The 19,987-nt window shown below is 49.5% G+C and overlaps 2 protein-coding genes and 1 long non-coding RNA gene across 10 annotated transcripts in view; 1 reads left to right on the top strand and 2 right to left on the bottom strand.

Moving 5' to 3' along the window:
- Nucleotides 1–6,161: 6,161 nt before the first annotated feature.
- Nucleotides 6,162–19,204, top strand: LCTL (lactase like). The gene is made up of 13 exons (XM_077881583.1): nucleotides 6,162–6,292; nucleotides 6,886–7,049; nucleotides 7,658–7,745; nucleotides 8,002–8,111; nucleotides 9,529–9,657; nucleotides 9,761–9,856; nucleotides 11,470–11,524; nucleotides 11,609–11,770; nucleotides 14,638–14,912; nucleotides 15,637–15,763; nucleotides 15,926–16,125; nucleotides 17,404–17,467; nucleotides 18,920–19,204. Exons 1-13 carry the CDS (start codon nucleotides 6,175–6,177, stop codon nucleotides 19,033–19,035), a joined length of 1,704 nt encoding a protein of 567 aa, XP_077737709.1. The 5' UTR covers nucleotides 6,162–6,174; the 3' UTR covers nucleotides 19,036–19,204.
- On the bottom strand, nucleotides 6,447–12,923 carry LOC144303420 (uncharacterized). The gene is made up of 2 exons (XR_013370480.1): nucleotides 12,829–12,923; nucleotides 6,447–9,826 (listed from the first exon to the last, which is right to left on the bottom strand). It is a non-coding gene; the product is annotated as an uncharacterized LOC144303420 (long non-coding RNA).
- ZWILCH (zwilch kinetochore protein) overlaps nucleotides 17,166–19,987 on the bottom strand; it is a 38,146-nt gene continuing 35,324 nt past the window's right edge. For 7 of the 8 annotated variants that reach the window (XM_077881576.1, XM_077881578.1, XM_077881571.1 and 4 more), the window contains one exon: nucleotides 17,166–19,137. The gene's annotated coding sequence lies outside the window, so the exon portion shown is untranslated. Of the gene's footprint in view, nucleotides 19,192–19,987 lie in introns of all 8 variants that reach the window. The other variant, XM_077881574.1, reaches the window with a different exon arrangement.

Raw genomic sequence — 19,987 nt, 5'->3', positions numbered from 1 at the left:
ATGGGGCGAGGTCCTCGATGGAGGCCCTGGAGGGCAGACCCTGGGCAGACCCAGACAAGGTTCTGAGGAAGGAAGAGTGATGGAGGCTTTTTTCCCATTTTTGCTGGAGTCCCTGCCCCCCATCCCCCAATCCCCCCATGCTGCTCCATTCCTCATCCTCTCCACCCTCCAAGAACCTGCTTGGCTGGGGTCTTCAGCAGCTGGCCCAGGGCTCCCCACCAGTGGCGAGGAGGGAGAAAATGCGAGACAGGAGCTGGGAAGCCGCCAGCGGATAAGCTCAGACCAAAGAGCTCCCCGGTGGGGAAGCGCTGGCCCCCGGGACAGCCGGATTCCAGAACAGTCGCCATCATCTCATCGGTGCTGGCTCGCAGGTGCTGGCGTCCACACATCCAAAGCCATCCCCTCCCCAGCTTCCCCTCTGCAAGGGTCCTGGGCAGCAAGGCCACGGCTGAGTGGGCTATTGGTGTGTGTGTGTGTGCACACACACATGCACACTATACACACAGGTCCATGCTCTGTGGACAGGGTGTCAATTCATTCCAGACGTATTGGAACAGCCTCAATTTCACATATTTGGACGCCACAAACCATTGAAATCTCCCGAAGATTCCAATAGGATTATGCAGCATTCCTTCTGTCTTGTTCCAGAAAAAGGCTTTGAGAACCAGCTTGCAGAGTTGCAAGGATTTAAACATAACAGGCAGGGCGATCGGGGGAAGGGAGAGTAAGATGACATCGAAATGCATAAGTCAAATCCTGGGCACAGGCCGGAGGCGCAGCAGATGTCTCTGAGCATTTCCAAGCGGTCAGAGCTCAGCGGGAAACAGGACACGGATTCCTGCTCTTCAGACCTGCAGGAATTTCCCTCCAAACGTCCTCAGAAAGCTGCAGTGTGACTCCGAGTTGGAAAAGAACACACGCACGTTCTCCGCCTACCTGGTGGTTTGGTGATTCGTGACCGCTTTTGTCAAAAGCCACAGAATAGTGCGTGTAGGATGCGTGCATTTCACTGGAAGCAGATTTTACCTGGAAGAGAAATGAGGCCTAAACGGATACAGTTAGCGATATGCCTACCAAGAGTTTTGGGGTGCGGTGAACCAGCACCCGCACCTTGCTGGGAAATGCATGGAAGATGAATGGCTGGCTGGCTGCGGGGGTGGGGGGATAGGCAGTGACGTGCAATAAAGCAAGTAGAGTAAAATATGGTCTCAGCACACATTCAGGGAGCGTATGGTGTGAAATGTGCAATTCTTGCAACTTCCCTGTGTGTTTGAACATTTTTATTTTTTTAGAGATTTTATTAATTTATTCATGAGAGACACACAGAGAGAAGCAGAGACACAGGCAGAGGGAGAAGCAGACTCCTCGCCGGGAGCCTGATGCGGGACTTGATCCCAGGACCCGGGATCATGACCTGAGCCGAAGGCAGACGCTCAACCACTGAGCCACCCAGGCGTCCCCGAACATTTTTATAATAAAATGTTGGGCACTCTGAGAAGTGAGGCAGACTACGGAAGTTACCATCCATGCCAGGAAAGGTAAAAGGCCCTTCTTACATTTTGTTCAGAGCTAGCGGGAGCCCCCCAGATCCGCTGACCCCTGGGCACCCCAGCCGTGGGTGAGGACGGGGCTTCTACAGTGCAGGGCTCGGGACAGCAGGGACACAGGGGCCTGGCTCCTGCAGAGCCCGCAGCATGGCAGGATTTTGGGATCTCCCAAACAAACAAAGCCCTCAGATCATGGAAACCCCTCGTCAGACCATCAGGGAGCATCTACCCCCTGGGGCGCTGGACCTTATCCAGAACACCCCCATAAGTGGGGTTCAGCCTTGAGAACACGATGATGGCATTGCTGACAGGGATCCTTTACTGGGGCCCTTCTCTCTGCGGGGTGCTGCAGTAAGCATTTACATCTATCACGTCCTTTTTTTTATTATTATTATTTTTTATTGGAGTTCAATTTGCCAACATATAGCATAACACCCAGGGCTCATCCCGCCAAGTGCCCCCCTCAGTGCCCGTCACCCAGTCACCCCAACCTCCCGCCCTCCTCCCCTTCCACTACCCCTTGTTCATCTCCCAGAGTTAGGAGCCTCTCATGTTTTGTCACCCTCTGATATTTTCACTCATTTTCTCTCCTTTACCTTTATTCCTTTTCAGTATTTTTTATATTCCCCAAATGAATGAGACCATATAATGTTTGTCCTTCTCCGATTGACTTACTTCACTCAGCATCATACCCTCCAGGTCCATCTATGTCGAAGCAAATGGTGGGTATTTGTCATTTCCAATGGCTGAGGAATATTCCATTGTATACATAGACCACATCTTTATCCACTCATCTTTCGATGACACCGAGGCTCCTTCCACTGTTTGGCTATTGTGGACATTGCTGCGCAGGTGTCCCAGTGTTTCATTGCATCTGTATCTCTGGGGTAAATCCCCAGCAGTGCAATTGCTGGGTCGTAGGGCAGGTCTATTTTTAACTCTTTGAGGAACCTCGACACAGTTTTCCAGAGTGTCTGCACCAGTTCCATTCCCACCAGCAGTGCAGGGGGGTCCCCCTTTCTCCACATCCTCTCCAACATTTGTGATTTCCTGCCTTGTTAATTTTCCCCATTCTCACTGGTGTGAGGTGGGATCTCATTGTGGTTTTGATTTGTATTTCCCTGATGGCAAGTGATGCGGAGCATTTTCTCATATCATGTCCTTTAATGTTTAAATGGCGCCAGGAAGCCCATCCTGTACTATCCTCATCCCCATGCATACGGGAAAAACAGCTCAGAGAAGTCCGGGGACTTGTATGTAACTCTCAACTGGCAGATGCTGAGCTGGGAAGCAAAGTTATATTTGACTCCAGACTCTTCCATCCTAACCACTGCCCACTTCTGCTCTACAAGCACTCATCCCATCCCTGCCACCCCCCCTCCCCACCCCATCTCCCTGAGGGGGGACAGACAGACAACTGGTCTCTGCTCCATCCTCAGATGAAAATCTGACTTGGTCTCAGACTGCTCCTCATAAACCAAGCATCCCACTGCTGGCCCTGTGTTCCTGCTCCCCTGAACAGGTCTACACCCTGAGATGGGCTCTTTCCCCTGACACTCCCTGGACACACACACACACACACACACACACACACACACACACACACAGATGTGCTCCCATGAAACAGCCCCACCGTCATCCCTGCAAACCCCTCACCTCCATCGCAGCATCGTCGGCACTGCCCTGACCACCTTCCCTGCCTCCTACAAAGCCAAGACAACCTCAAAACAGCCTATCACCTCTTTAATAGAACCTCAGAGCTAAGGAAGACCTGACAGCTAGTAGCCAGCCTCTTTAGCTTTCACAGAGGAGGAAACAAAGGCCCAGAGAGGGGCAATGGGTGACCAAATGTCACACAGCACGCCAGGACTGAACCTTGTCTTCTGGGGCTTGTCCCCTTCAGTCAGGGCTGAATAGGGCTGAGTTGGGTTGCAGGGCTGGAGCTGGTGGTAGATGGAACCTACAGACCCTCCGGAGAGAGAAAAGCTAGCTCCTAGGGCCAGGGAAGAGAATTGCTGGGTCCCACAGTGCCAGCCAGGGGACCCTGAGAGACCTACTCTCATTTTATAGATAGGGAGCTTCAGTCCCAGAGAAAGAAAGTCCCTGTCACTGGACCCCACGCTACTTCTTGGCTACATGGGGGCAGGAGTCTGTCTGCCTGAATCTGCAGTGTCTTTCCCACTCCAGCCCCTTGCTTAGCAATGAAGGATCCTGAGCCAGAGCAGACTGAGCTGGGCCTCTCTCACATCCAGACCCCAATGCCTGGCACCCCCCGGTGCTGCCCAGACCTTCTGGCTTTACCAAGTCCCTTCCTAAAAGTCACAGAGTTTGGGCTGTGCACTGGGTCCTGCAAGGGCTGTTGGCAGAGGGGCCCACCTCTGCAGCCCCTTGCAGGGAGAGAAAAAGGGGAGCTACAGGGGCCCCAAACCCACCTGCCCCCAACACACCTGTTTTCCAGTCAGGCCTGGCCCCCAGGATGTCAGACCCAAAGGAAGGGTCCTGCCCTGGTTGCTGCAGGCCTCAGGCTGGACCCAAGCAGCCCCTGGACTGGAAGGGGAGGAGGTGGTAAAAAGTCCCCAGGTAAAAAGTCCCCTCCCACCCCAGCTGGGAGACCCAGGCCCTTCCAGCCAGAGCCAGGCATGACGCGGGTGGAAGGAGAACAGGATTTGGACAGTAGAGCCAGACAACCCCCAAGCAGCCCTGGCCGTGCCAGGCTGACCATCCCCTCCAACACAAACACCGGCCCCCGGCTCTGCAGGAAGGGGGCATTTTTCAGAGATGACATCAGCTCTTAAAGTTTTATGCATCCTGCCTGCCTCAGCCCAGAGAGCAGAGTCCCCAGCGCCCTGAGCCCGGTGAGGCAGGCACCAGCCCTGGTGCAAACAGCACAGCACTGGCCTCGGACACCACAGCAGTCCACCCACAGAGGGATGGGTGCTCGGGTGGCTGTCCAGCAGCCTGCTCACCCCGAGGACGCCGCCCTGCCTGGCTGCACCCTGCACAACAGATGCAGGAGGACGGAAGACACCAAGCTCCTGGTTCCCCAAACACACCTCGGGGCCTTTGCTCTTCCCCTTGTTGGTTCCCACGCCTTCCCTGCTCCCTGCCACCCAGCCAACACCTCTGCAGCCTTCAAGCATCCTGTCCAATGTCCCCTCCCCTGGGAAGCCAGCCCCACCTCCCTGAGCCTCTGCAGTATCCTGCCCATCCTTCCATGAGAGCCCTGATCCCCCTTGTACAGTGTTTAGAAGCACCTCCCGTCCCCTCCCTCCACCCTCACCTTCCTCCCCCACCAGACCTGGGGGTAGGGGAGGGCACTAGAGGGCACGGCCCAGTCCCATTCCACTATGGCAGAAAGACATGAATCAACCACCCAGAGCTAAGGGACCCGGTTGAGAGAACCCCCGTGGGGCTCAGCGGAAGGCAGGGGAGCTGGAGGTGAGTGGGGCTGCGGGGGAACAGGAGGGGTGGGGGAGAGCTGGCCAGCCAGGATGGGAAGCCACAGGGGCTGAACCTCCAGGGGGCTCTTCTAACAGGCAATCCTGCTTGAGTGAGCGAGGGAGAGAGTGGGGTAAGGAATGAAGGGTCCGAACGGAGAGGCAAGGTGGAAGGACCAACTTCGCCTTCTGCCAGTTTTCCCCAGCAGCGGGGAGACGCGGACACGGAGGCTTGCCTGCAAATATTGATTTCCACCCTGCCACCCCCACCTCCGGCTTCCCAGGCTAAGGTGTGTGGAATGGGCACATCAGGCCCCGAAGGGGCCCGGGGGCCTGGGTCCCTGCCCCTCTGCCCTGCGAGGGGGCTGACTGGATGCCCAGGGCCCAGGGCCAGGCTGCCCCTGCTGCTGACTCAGGCCCCACTGGCCAGCTCAGCATTCCTGCCCTCCCCACTGAATGGGGCTATTGAACCTCTTTGTAGGGGGAGGTTGGGCCACCGGCCACACCCCCAACCAGAGCCTTCGCTGTGCTGTGGGCTCTGCTCTCAGGGGCAGCAACGGCCCTGGGGTCAGTCTGAGAGTGCTCTGGCTGCCACTGCTAGCCTGGGGGTGTCTGGGACACGGGACAACGACCCCAGGTAATCTGGCTCGGCTGCACCCGAGAGGGAGGGGATCCCAGTGGGAGGGCATCGTCCTGACCCTCGGGACTGCAGGCCCTGGGATGGCAACCCTGCTCGTGATCCCCAGCTTGGGGACAAGTCTGTCCCCCTGCACGTGCCACAGCATACAGGCGGGGGTGCTTCAGGGCATCCGTGGGTTGTCTTGCCTCCCCCGTCACCTGGAGCTTCCCTAAATCAGAAATGGTTTCCCCACGCAGTCAGGGCCTCTCACAGGGTATGGGCTGGGTATCCCCATCGGACAGGGAGAGGGGGTGGTTTGGAGCCCTGCACGTCAGACCCCAGAGCGTTCATCTCCTTAATCATACCTGGTGCTCAGCCTCTGCTGGTGGCTCCCAGCAGAGCAATGGGCCAGCTGCCCCAGCAGAGCCAAGGCTTCTCTAGATAAAGTTCCCCGTCTCCCTCTCCCCTCCTGGCCTTCGCCCCCAAGCTGGGATCCGGCCCCCCAGCCCTGGCTGCGTGGGCCTACACCTGTCAGGTGTGCTTTTTCAGGAATGGGGGAGGGCCGGGTGCCATGAAGCCAGTGCAGGTTGTCACACTTTGGTGGGTGCTACTGCTGGTGTCCAGGCTGGGGGCCGCCAGGAAGGGATCCCCAGAAGAGGCCTCCTTCTACTATGGAACCTTCCCACTTGGTATGTCCACTCCTCTGTTGGTCTGTCCGTCTGTGTGTCAGTTTGCCCGCCTTGGCCGGCTGGCCCAAGAGCTTGATGTTTTAGTCTTCTGACAGGTAGGATGAGAAGAAGAACTCCATAGAGTTGTTCTAAAATAGGAGAAGTCCCTCACAGATTATTTATTTATTTATAGATTTTATTTATTTATTCATGAGATACAGAGACAGAGGGCGGGTGCAGAGACACAGACGGGGGAGAAACAGGCTCCATGCAGGGAGCCCAACATGGGACTCGATCCCGGGTCTCCAGGATCAGGCCCTGGGCTGAAGGCGGCGCTAAACCGCTGAGCCACCCGGGCTGCCCACCCTCACAGATCTTTTAAAACTTACTACGCAGACAGTAAGTATTAATCAGGGCCGAAACTGTGCAAACGAATGTTCCACATGTGGTTGTCCTCCCCCGCCCTGCCCCACATGCTCCCATTGCTAGGGGGACAGGGGCAGGCTGTTGGGGAGGGGGTCAGCCCTGCGGCTCAGGGGGCACGGCCCACAGTCCAGGTGCTGGGGGGGGAGATGGAGGGGGCCCGAGGCTCAGCTTGGGGTGTCTCCTTGCAGGCTTCTCCTGGGGCGTGGGCAGTTCTGCCTTCCAGACAGAGGGAGCGTGGGACCAGGATGGCAAAGGGCCCAGCATCTGGGATGCCTTCACTCACAGCGGGAAGGGGAAGGTGCTTGGGGATGAGACAGCAGATGTGGCTTGTGATGGTTACTATAAGGTGCAGGTGAGTGATGGGTGTGTGTGTGTGGGGGGGTGGTGGTGGTGAGTATGCACCCAGAGGAAGTGCCGTGACGTATTAGGGGAGCCCGGGGACAACGTCAATCTGGTGCTCGCTCAGCACCCGCTCTCCCACTGCAGGTGACGGGGTCGGGCTGTGGCGGGCCAGGGATTGGTGGGCTGGGGGTGTGTGTGCAAGAGGGGGAGGAAAGGAAAGCAGGGCCTTGGTCCAAGTGATGGGCCACTGAGCTGCTGATGCCATGATCGCAGGGTCTACGCGCCTCGGTGGCCCGAACCCTTGGCCTCTGCTTGTGAATTGGCCCCTATGGAGGAAGTCCCTCTGCTTGGGACCCACTTTTCCTCTCTGGGCTGACTTCTTGGGGGATTCATCACCCAAGCTTATTAGGAACACCCTGATGGACATCTCAAGCACCCCCATATCCTGCATTTAGGTGACTCCTGGCAGGGGAGAGAGGGGCAGGTGCTTTCACAGCTGTTGTATAGAGGAGGAGCTACGGACAGGAGTGAGCATTGGCCCGGGCCCCCAGCGTGACCCTACCTCCCACCCCAGAGCCCTAGGTGACCCTGCCCCGCCTCTCACCCCTGTCTGCACAGGAGGACATCATCCTGCTGAGGGAGCTGCGTGTGAGCCACTACCGATTTTCCCTGTCCTGGCCTCGGCTCCTTCCCACGGGTGTCCGAGGTGAGACAGGGCACCGCCTTCCAAGCCCAAGTGGGGTTCCCTTTGGCCATATTGGCTTTGCGGGGACCCCGGAAAGTGCTGGGGAGGGAGAGCAGCCCTGAAACATGGCTTCTCTGGTAGCAGCCCCCCGGGTTCTGTAGGCAGCTGGGTCCCCGTGCCATGCTTCAGACCTGGGATCAGGCAGGCTGGGGGGCTCCACAGGGCCCAGGAGCACTGTCCTGCAGAAGGCCAAGGCCCCTTTTAACCTCACCTTCAGCTGACAAGGTGAACAAGAGGGGAATCAAATTCTACAGCGACTTCATCGACGCCCTCCTGAAGAGCAACATCACCCCCATCGTGACCTTGCACCACTGGGATCTCCCGCAGGTAAGGCAGGTGCGACCCCGACGGAGGCCCTGGGGGGCTCAGCTCAGCGGGGAGAGCCTGACTGGAGGGTGGGGGTTGCCAAGGTGGGGCAAAGCCTGGGGTCTGGACCAGGAGCTGCGAGGGAGCCAAGAAATGTGACTCACCCATGGAGGGACATCGTGCTGGTTTAACTCATGTTTGTAATAGGTGGCAAGTGCGGATTTTGAGGTTTTCCCCAAACATTTGGCCTAAAAACAACAAACCAAACTAAAAAAAAAAGAAACCTCTTTTGCATGAGACGTGATGACACGGCATCACTAACGAGTTTGTTTGAGCCGGCATCCTATGAGCACAGCCCCCTGAGCAATCCCTGCTGAGTCTCAACCTCCCCATGGACATCACTACTCAAGCAATGGTTCCTTCACCCGGCAAGGCCCCACGGAGATCATGGCCTACTGGCAGAGGAGCCGCGTACATGACTCTGACACAGGCCGCAGGAGGTCAGAGAACGGAAATGTGGCCTCAGGGAGGTGTTGGGAAGGGGATGGGGTCCCATGAGTGCTTTGAAGGGTTGGTCATGAAGTGGAAGGGATGCAGCGCAGCACGGCAAGGAGCAGAGAGAGGGGGGTGGCGAGTGACTGAGTTAAGGGTCTGGGGAGCAGGCAGGATGGGGAGGGGCAGAGGTGGGAGTGTGGCTTGGGGCCAGGCCTGACTTGACTTGACCTTGACTGCTGAGCTAAGGGGCCTGGGATCATCCTGTGGGAAGGTGAGCTGCGAGAGGCCTCTAAATGGAGCTGCGGGGGTACAGTAGACTTTAAGGAGACAAACTGGAAACCACCTTCCAGCTTCTTCCCTGGTTAACTGCTCTCACTAACCTGGCCCTTTAGCATCCCCCCTCAAACCCCACCAGGGAGAGCTCAGTAGGCGATCTCAGGGGAATGCTTGACCTCTTCATAAGCAGATGGCCTTGGTTGGAAGACAGCTGTCCACTGGAGAAAGCAGAACCCACCCTCCTAACAGAGCTGCTGAGGTTTCCGACATCTGTCCGGCCCTCAAAATCCTAATCAGAGCTTCCGTGTCCCGCATCATGTCTTATTGCTTCTGAATGTTCATTCCAGGTTCTTTCTCCCAATATCAGACCTCTCTACCTTGGCCAATTTTCCTAAACATTCCTTTTAAGCGTGAGAGTCTCAGACTTTCTGTGTTCCCCTCTCGTTTGCACAAGGAACGTCCGCACTGACGTTGCCTCATGGTTCCTTACCGGCCACCATCCGCTGGCTGTAATGCCCAAGACCCCCTTCCTTGCTCTGTTGCTCTCAGTAGCCTCTGTACTGTCATCACCCTGTTGCTCCCACGTCCCTGGCCTATCGACTCCAGAGGTCTTTTCTAGACACAGACCCTTGGGGCGCCTGCTTCTTTCTTCACTGTGTGTGTGCAGCTGCTCCAGGTCAAGTACGGCGGATGGCAGAATGGGAGCATGGTCAACTACTTCGGTGATTATGCCGATCTGTGCTTTGAGGCCTTTGGGGACCGGGTGAAGCACTGGATCACTTTCAGTGATCCTCGGGTAAGCAGGGCCCTTCTCCAGGTAGGAAAGCCCCCCTTCCCAGACCAGAGGGCTCCTACCCCCTTCTCACCGGCCCTGTGGTCCCTGCTTGCCGTCCCTGTAGACAATGGCAGAAAAAGGCTTCGAGACGGGCCACCACGCTCCAGGCTTGCAACTCCACGGCACGGGCCTGTACAGGGCAGCACACCACATCATTAAGGTGAGGTGGGTCCTTCTGGGAGGGACGGCTGGGTTCAAGGTGGAGGGACAAGCCCCAGTGTCAGTTCAGCCGGCCCCGGGGGTCTGAGCCTGAGCTCGGTCCTTTGTGGTTCCAGCAAATTCTATCACACCTTCGCACTGGTCACTTGCGTTCCATACGGATCTATGGAGGGAGTGGCCAGTCATCCAGTGCTGGACACTGCCAGTGGGACAATACAGTGGCTGCTCTCTAGAGCTTACGATTCAGTCAAGGGGGATGGAGCACACGCATGTGAAAGTTTGTCACCTTTGGCCTAAACAGTCCAGTGAGGATCGGCGACAGGAGGAAGGGGCAGGATGACAGTGCAGCGGGGGCTGAAATCTTCAATGGATGAGCAGAAGCAACGGGGGGTTGGTAAAGGACAACAGTAAGGAGTTAGGAGTGTCTGCCTCATGGCATGGACTCCAAAGGACCCGGGGTTTTGGAAGGAGAAATAATTTTCGAGCAGTAATAAGGGGCAAGGCAGTTACTACCCACCACCCCAAGGAATGTGGGGTGTGAGGGGGGAAAGTGGCCCCTTCTTGGAAGAGCTGCAGTGGAGGTGGCCTCTGGGGCAGTCATGCTCAGTAAGGGCATGGAAGTGAGGGAGACAGGGGAGGTGCTGCGGGGGGACTCGTAGTGACAAGGCTGCTGGGAAGGCTGGAGAAGGGGGAAGGGATTGGGTCACAGGTCACAGAAGAGGGTGCAGGGGACATTGCCTGGGGAACAAGGACGTGAGGCATGACAGCATGGCTCCAATGGCCTCTCAGCACAAGGACAATCAAATCAATTAGGAAGTCAGGGGGCCCCTGAGTGACACACGAGGCTCCCAAATTCCTGTCAGGGGGAGAGCTTTCTCATTCTTTCTACATTTGGCTTATGAGTTCTTAAACTGCAAGTATTTATTTATTATTTTTTATTTTTGCGAGTATTTTTTTTAAGATTTATTAATGCATTTGAGAGAGAGCTAGAGCGCAGGGGGAGGGGCAGAGGGAGGGAATCTCACACGGACTCCCACTGAGTGGGGAGCCCTATGGGGGGCTCCACCCCACGACCCTGAGATCATAACCTGAGCCGAAATCAAGAGTCGGATACCCAACCGGCTGAGCCACCAGGCGGCCCATCAACCGTGAATGTTTAAAAGGGTCTCCGAAGGCATCAGTGAGTGCCTGATAGAGAATATGGAGAGAAGGCAGGTCGGCGCATTTTGAATTCCTTTCCCAAGACTGTTCCAGCTGCGTGGTATTTTCCAAACTTCCTGAGCACTTAGGGTAAAAGGAACCGCTTAGTTACTGCAGAAGACAAGCAGGAACAAAACAAGAAACTTGAGCAAAAATCGTAGGAACGAGAAATAACACAAAGGGCTTGGTTTTGTGCTTGTGCCAGAAGGAGACCGAGTTTCCCTACAGAACAAAGAAAACAGGTGCCTCTGGAGGTCAGAGGAAAGGAAACAAGGGTTTGGGATCATCAAGGTTGGACTCGGGGGGAAAGATGGGACTCAGACTGGATCTCTAGTCGGGACAGAGGGACAGAAAGGCAGGCGAGAAAGGTGCCGGCCGATGTCCCCCTCTGACGCACCGCCCCTCCGTTTTCAGGCCCACGCCCAGGCCTGGCACTCCTACAACAGCACGTGGCGCGCCAAGCAGCGAGGTGAGCCCCACCAGCCGCGGGCGAGGGTCCCAGCCCCGGGGGGACGCCGCTCGCACCTGCCACCCGCCTCTCCTTTCTCTTAAGGTCTGGTGGGGATCTCACTAAACTGCGACTGGGGAGAGCCCGTGGACATCAGTAGCCCCAAGGACATAGAAGCCGCCGAGAGATACCTACAGTTCTGCCTCGGCTGGTTCGCCAACCCCATCTACGCCGGAGACTACCCCCAGGTCATGAAGGAGCGGATCGGTGAGCCAAGTCCCGTCTTTAGGTCCAGGCACCACAGCAATAGTACTGAGCGCAAGTGACGGAGAGGCGGGGGGACGGAAGGACACGAGGGGCTCGGGTGGGGCCCTCAAGGGGTAGCCCAGCCCCCAAGGAACTGAGAACTGCCTATTTGAACTGGGGAGAGGGGAGGAAGGACACCCACACAAATCCCCAGAGGGGGAGGTTGAGGCCTTCAGAAGCCAGGGGAAAACAGAGCAATTCTCTGGGCCGTTCCCTTCTATGTTCTGCTCTCCTGTCTCGCTCTCCCCACCCCGCTCCATTTCACTTTAAGTGAAGTCGGAGGGAGAAGTTGAAGACGAAGTCCTGGGCAGTGCCAGTCCTATCGTTGGTTCTGCCGCCTGAGAAATGTTTTCCAAGCTCTGGTTTTCACAACGTCAGAGAAGACCAGAAAAGGGTGATCCAGGGCCAGTTAATCCAGCCTTCAGGGATGTCTTTGAGGACCCAGGCTCATTCCATCTTTCACTGTGGCATTTTAGCCAGCCCATCAATCACTCCCTATGGTCACATGATGGCTGCAGCAGCTCCAGGCATCATATCTTTGCACATCAACTCCCAGAGGCAGAAAAATGGAAATAGCTCCGTCATAGCCATATCTAAGAACAAGGAAAATCTTCCCAGAAGACAGTCTCCTCCCACAATTGACTTCTCTTCAAGGGAAGTCCTCAAGGGACAGAACTGTCAGATACTCCAGAATGCCCTACACCATGAGGACTAGGGTCTCCGAGGTGGGGAGTCAGGACACTCGTAAAGGATACGGCCCCTTGGAAAAGGATGAGGAAGAGGGCAAGAAAGAAGACAGGCATGATGGGCGGGCAGCCAGTAGCATCCGGCCACAGGAGTCTAAAAGTATTAGCTCTGTTTACTTAAGAGGTATCAGTCTGCATACCCCTATAGAGACAGGGGTGGCATTGAAATAGGTTACAATCTCACACAGCAAGACTTCTTTGGATGTTTGACCAAGAAAGAACTGTCAACGTTTCAAAAAATTCCCTTTCTAAAGCACCATTTATCAGACTTACCTGAAATAGGAGCAGTAGATTTAATTCTAGCTCTGCCACTAACCAGTGACTCTAGGCGAGATGTTTTACCCCTTTGGGCATCATTCTTATTATCTGAAAGTGAAGGACTAGACAAATAATCTCTAAAAATCTCTTGGAATAACCAGTTCTGTGACACGTCTATACAGGTATATTCAAAATCCTGAGAATGAGGTCCTCAAGATGCACAGGGAAAAAGCCTTCCCCTGCTCTGCTCTGCAAGCACACCCCATCATTCACCTGTTGCATTCACTCCCAGGACTCCCAGAGGCAGGAGCCACAAGATGGCACTAAGAAAAGCCAAATTGTCACAGAAGAGTTCTTGGGCTTCAGGCCAATAATTCCAGACCTGATCAACTACAACTCTGTGGTAACTGAAGTGAAAATTGGGCTGAATTTTTCCTGCTACAATGTGGAAAGAAGGATCCTCTGAGCAGTTAATATTTTCTTTAGTGAAAGCATCTCATAAGCACAATACATGAACAAGAGTAATTCTCGACCTGTGCAGTCTCAAAGAACTTCCAGTGATGATGGAAGTGTCCTCTATCTGTGCCGTCCAGATAGCCTGTAGTCATTTGTGCCTATTTAAATTTTAAGATTAAAAATTCAGCCCTTCCGTGTGACTGCATTAAAGATGCACAATCTAATGGCCACATGTAGTCAGTAGCCACTCTATTAGACAGTCCAGGGTCAATGTTTTGTGGTTTTCTTCAGTTACTGAATGTCACTGAAAATAACATGCTAGTATCTGAAAGGTAGTTAATAATACCAGCTTTTCACTCAGTTCATCTAAACCAATAGCCTCTTTAGAAACATGTTTATGGTTATATTTTAAAACAACTTATACAAATGCTACTTCACTCATTTAAAAGCTTTTATTTTGCATATATACAAAGATTTTATGCATGTTTCAAATTTTTTAAATTTTAAGAGAGTACAAAGTGAAAAGTCAAGCTTACCTCCCTCCCTCTTCCCACTGCTCTCATCTTTCCCAAAAGGAAGCATACTTCCTGATGGATTGTACATGTGAGCAAAAACACTGCTGCTCCGTGTGTGTACTTGCTAAATGCAACACTGTCTTTCATTTAAACATGTATCTTGGCATTCTTTCCATGTTGGTATATAAAGTGCTGCATCATTCATTCTAATGACTGCACAGTGTTGTATGGATGGATATCCAATCATTTATCCAAGCACTCTCCTTATAGACATTTAGGTGGTTTCCAATCTTTTGCTACTCAATCTACAATGAAGATCCTCGTACACACATCCTTTTACATGTGCGAGTAAAATGCAGCATAAACAGATATTGGTTAGTGAAAGGACATACCCTTTAAAAACCTTAAACATTAGTAGGACAAAATTTCCCAACACAGAGGTTGTACCAGCTTACACTACAACAGAGCATGAAGGGGACCATATGTCCCCCCACCACACCAATGACCTTCCACTTCTCTTCCCAGAGAAAACCAAAATTACCAATTTTTGCATAAGAAATAATATAGGAATCCAAACCCTTTTTTCAATACAGCTACAAAGTTGTCATTTATTGAGTAATCTATGAAAATATAACTTCTAAGCAATATAAAATTTTAAAATTTTGGATAGCATTCAAATGTCAAAATTCCAGCTTAAAAGTCTAAGGTTACATTTTCCATACAAATGAATCCCAAAACCCAGAATCTGGATAACAGTTTTTAGGTCAATATGCTAGTATTATCATGGTACACAACAGCAAACGGATTGTGAGAAAATAAAACTTTGTTAAATCCTATTTCTCTCTCTCAATAGGGAAAAAGAGTGTGGAGCAAGGCCTGGATATGTCAAGGTTACCAGTGTTCTCACTCCAAGAAAAGAGCTACATTAAAGGCACATCTGATTTCTTGGGATTAGGTCATTTTACTACTCGGTACATCACCGAAAGGAACTACCCCTCCCGCCAGGGGCCCAGCTATCAGAATGATCGTGATTTAGTAGAACTGGTTGACCCAAACTGGCCTGATCTGGGGTCTAAATGGCTATATTCTGTGCCGTGGGGATTTAGGAGGCTCCTCCACTTTGCTCAGGTGATTATCACATTAAGCTATTCAATGAACATTTTTTTCTTTAAAGATTTGAGAAAGAGAGAGTGCGTGCATGCATGTGTGGGGTTGGTGGGGCAGGAGAGGGACAAGCAGACTCCCTGCTGAGCCTACATGAGGTTCGATCTCAGGACCCAGAGATCAATACCTCAGCTGGAATCAAGAGTTGGATGCCCAATCAACTGAGCCACTCGCGGTCCCCTACTGAACACTTTTGAATTCATGTCTTATAGCTTAGGCTCAGGTACCTACATTTTTTTAAGTTTTTATTTTAATTTCAGTTAGTCAGGGGAGTACATCTGGAAGTGAAACTCCGTTACCTCTATACATCAAAGGCTACTAGATAAAGACTTTACAGACTAATGCCTAAATGAGAAACTACCTGAACGTAGAGCTGTAGCTAGTCTCATCCCACGTTAGTTATTTGGCCGCCCTTCTCACTTGAACTATGCGGGAAAGAACAAGACCTGAATGAAGTACATTTTCTCTACAATGATGTGGATTAACTGAGAAAAAGTCTTTCATATGAATTTGCTCCTGTCTACATTCACCTCCAAATAAATGTGTGAACTGGCACCTACTAAATGCTAAATACATTTGATTAGAATATGGCGGGCTTGAGTATGCTGTTACTCTATGTGCCTCAGATTCAGAAACCCACCTGTAGGTTGGAGTTTTTAAGCTATTCCTTACTATGACTCACTTTCAGACTCAATATGGCAATCCTCCCATCTATGTGACAGAAAACGGCGCGTCTCAAAAATTACACTGTACGCAATTATGTGATGAGTGGAGAATTCAGTACCTTAAGGGCTACATAAATGAAATGCTAAAAGGTGAGATACTAACCAAGATTGTCTTCACGAATTTTGGTTAGTAGCCTTCATTGACTGAAGCTTGTTTCTGAATCTCATAAATGAACACATTTAAAATTACCTTCACAATGTTATTTTTTCCAAGTAAATGAAATTTATTAAAAATGGAACATGTCTTTGCAGCTATAAAAGATGGTGCTAATATAAAAGGGTATACTTCCTGGTCTTTGTTGGATAAGTTTGAATGGGAGAAAGGATACTCTGATAGATACGGATTCTACTATGTTGAATTTAACAACCGAAATAAGCCGCGCTACCCAAAGGCATCAGTTCAATATTACGAGAAGATTATCACTGCCAATGGATTTCCCAATCCAAGAGAGGTAGGACTAATTATTGATGTTATTTGTTCTAGATTTTTTAAAAAAATCTCTACACCTAAGATGGGGCTTGAACTCATGACCCCAAGATCAGGAGTCATGTGTTCTCCTGACTTGAGCCTGCCATGAGCCCCTCACTTGCTCCAGATTTTAGAAGAGCTAAGCAACTGGGGGTGTACAGTGTGGTGAGTGTCTCTCCTCTCTCCTCTGTGGAGGACAGGGCTTTGTGGGAACATGGGCCTTTGACTATCTCCTAACTTGTGCCACCTCTTTGCTCATTTGCTTAGAATGAGACAAATATGCCTTAAAAGCCAGTCCTAACTTAAAATTCAATCCTAACTTGCAGAGCATGAAGGATAAACTAGAGTTATACACAAGTCCTATTTGTTTTAGGTTATGGTAGCCAGTAGAGACTTCTAGTTAAATGTTATTCTAAATGTTACATTTGGGGATCCCTGGGTGGCACAGCAGTTTAGCGCCTGCCTTTGGTCCCTGTGTCTGTCTCTGATGAATAAATAAATAAAATCTTTAAAAAATAAATGTTACATCTTAATGCAAGCAAATACTGCCTACTTACTCTTCAACTTATATGAAAACAGTTAAGTAAATTAAATGTATAATGACCATAATTTTCACTTCTTTTCCCACTAGTTCCAAAATGAGATTAAAAATAATCAAACCTAATATTAGTAATCCTTTAAAACATACCAAACGTTTTCAATCACCTATAAACTTTTCTATCAGCTCTCTATGTTGCTATTGATGGCAGGGAATAAAAATCATACTTTAGAATGTCTCAATAAAGATAATTTCTAAAAATAAATCTTACTTTTTTTTTTAAGATTTATTTATTCATGAGAGACACAGAGGGAGAAGTAGCCTCCTGGCAGGGAGGCTGATGTGGGACTTGATCCCTGAGCCAAGGGCAGATGCCCAACTGCTGAGCCACCTAGGTGTCCCTAAATCTCACTTGTTTACCAACATTCTTTTAGGATGAGCCAAGTGCCACGATAAACAAACAGTGACTCATAAGCATTCACCAGTTTGGCATTTCTAGGAAAGTGCTAGATTGTAAGGTCCTCAAAAATAAAGACTGGTTTTGTAGGTTTTTTTTTGTTCTTTAATCCCTCACAATGACGCACATAGGCAATACAATAAATATTAACTAATTTAAACTCCAGGCGGATTTAAATTCTTTTAATCCCACATTATTTCAAAAATGATTTCAAATAGCAAAAAATTAGTCTATATGACATTACTTATCTAGTCGGTTTTTATTAGGTGGAAAGTTGGTATCTCAAAGCCTTGGAAACTTGTTCTATCAACAACCAGATGCTTGCTGCAGGTAAGTATATTTTAATTTTTCCCTTCAACAGTTAAGGCACATGATTACACATATAATGATGTTACCAAAACCTCAAAATGTGGATCTATCTGAAGTCAATCATTCCAAAGCATACAATTAAAAAAATGATTTTTTCCTTCACTTTGAAACAATGTTAAATTTGTTTTATAAGCATTTCAAATAATATTTTAAAAATCTACCACAAAAGAAATATTTTATTCACCCTCGTTTTATTCTTTGTGAGTCATCTGTCAATTTATAAACCTATTTTTGTTATGGTGGGCTTTGTGGAAGGAGGGGAAAATGTAAGCATATTCCAATAAAGAAAAGGCGAAGGATACTCCAGATATTATACTCACTCATTCAGCAAGTAATTATTAAGCACTCACTATTAGCAGGGGTTGTTGTAAGCCCTGGGGTATATAGCAATAAAATAAGGTCCCTGACCTCATGGAAGGCATGGTTTCTTGTGCAATAGGATCTAAAAAGCTCTGAGATGTATAACAAAGATGCATCTACACATCAATGAATGCCAGCACATTTTGTTTCCTTCAATTCTTTCTCTAAGGGGAATCAGAGAAATATACTTCCTGTTTTAACAAACCCATCTTTAATGTGGTATGAGAGATGGAAAGTGCTAGATGAAACAAATCCTACCAGTTATTTTTTCTTTTTCTAATTCAGCTCTTTTTATATAGGCCAATACATTACTACTGTGCCCTGCTCCCATCTAAATAACCAGATGATATTAATTAAGGATGCATATTCCTTTAAACCAAAATAAACTTGTATTTTATCACCTAGACACACGATATAGATTTACTGAATTCTGTAGGAGCAGGGCCTCAGGCCTTATTTATCATGGTAGCCAAGGTGCCAGGCACAAGACCTAAAAGCAGGAATTACATAAATGTCCACTACTATAATCAAGTACATGGAACATGCTTATTGTTCAACTCTTCAAGATTACTTAGCTATGCAAGAATTGTCCCATGAACTTTCAATATGGAAACTTCTATACCTCTTAAGATACACAATAACATCTTTGAAAGGTTGGAGATGTTTCTCAAGGATTTTTCTTTCACAATGCCCCCCCACCGCCCCCCGCCCAGTGAAAACAGAAACTGTGGAACATGTCTGTTAATTTTCTCACATTAATTTATAGTAAGTATAACACTTAGATTTTATTCCAATACCTATGGAAGAACCAAATGTAGGAATTATTTATCTTATATTTTGTGAAATATTTTGTGAAATATTTTATAAAACCCTCACATAATTTTTTTGTAACATTTATTCACCATGTTCTCTTTTGGAGCAAGTGAAAATAACTACAAAGCTTGATGATGCATTTTCCAAGTTTTTCCCAATACAGTTGCATCTTTCAGGATGAAGCTATTATTCGTTGAAATGATGACACTGTCATTTGTGATGTTTTCTCTGCCATTTCAGAGCCTCTGCTAAGTCACATGCAGATGGTGACAGAGATCGTGGTACCTACAGTCTGCACCCTCTGTGTACTCATCTCTGCAGTTCTCCTGATGCTCCTCCTACGGAGCCAGAGCTGAGACGGGGTTACAGGTTTTATAGATTAATCTTTCATCAAGGATCTTCAGGATCTTCCTCCTTTCTCTGCTTTGAAGGTTTATATACATTTCTGTTTTCAGGCTCTGTGATTAAAAATATATATATATATTTTTGGGTCTTGTGCTGGGATTTAAAAACTAGAAAATAAAAATAAGCATAAATGAAATAAAAATCACCTGTCAAAGTCAATGTTAATATTTTGCTATTATGCATCTGTTTTTACTTTGCAAAAAAGGAATCATGATGCACAAACTGTTTTGATGCTTCATTTTTTCTCCTTCTAAAAATCTATCCAGGGGCACTTGGGTGGCTCAGTCAGTCAGGCATCACACTCTTGATTTCGGCTTGGGTCATGATCTCAGGGTCCTGGGATCAAGCCCTGAGACAGGCTCCCCACTCAGCGTGGAGTCTGCTTGTCTCCTTCTCTCTATGCTCCTTCCCCTACTCGTGCACTCTCTCTCTCTCTCAAATGCATAAATAAATCTTTAAGCAAATAAATAAAAATAAAAATCTATCCAGAAACATCACTATAATGTGGAAATAACTGTCAGCTTAGCACTGTCCTATAAACAATGGTTACAGTCAAACGTCTACACATAACAGGCCTTTCAGGTTCTCAATCTATCAGGCAACTAGGGAAATGCATTGGGTGGGTACCAAGTAAGTGAGCACATATCCTTTTCTGAGATAAACTTTCTTGCACTAAACTCAACTTCTATGAAATACTTCAAAGAAATACGTATTTAATATTTTCTCTGTAGCTAGATATTCAGAGTTTTTAAAATAAAGGTCTATTTTATTCTCCAATTACACTAAAATGCTAAAATTAAGTAACATCTATTTATCTGGGGACAAAACATGGCATAAGAATGATATGAAGTGGGGATCCCTGGGTGGCGCAGCAGTTTGGCGCCTGCCTTTGGCCCAGGGCGC

The sequence above is a fragment of the Canis aureus genome, chromosome 32, assembly GCF_053574225.1.
Source record: "Canis aureus isolate CA01 chromosome 32, VMU_Caureus_v.1.0, whole genome shotgun sequence".
Taxonomy (NCBI): domain Eukaryota; kingdom Metazoa; phylum Chordata; class Mammalia; order Carnivora; family Canidae; genus Canis; species Canis aureus.
Note: the sequence above shows the minus strand (reverse complement) of the source record. Positions and strands in the feature narration are given on the sequence as shown.

Excerpts from the sequence above, each read along its gene's own strand:
- LCTL (XM_077881583.1), top strand. The coding sequence starts at position 6,175 with ATGAAGCCAGTGCAGGTTGTCACACTTTGGTGGGTGCTACTGCTGGTG. Across the intron at positions 6,293-6,885 it reads CTATGGAACCTTCCCACTTG|GCTTCTCCTGGGGCGTGGGC; the intron begins GTATGTCCACTC and ends GTCTCCTTGCAG. Across the intron at positions 11,771-14,637 it reads GGTCATGAAGGAGCGGATCG|GGAAAAAGAGTGTGGAGCAA; the intron begins GTGAGCCAAGTC and ends CTCTCTCAATAG.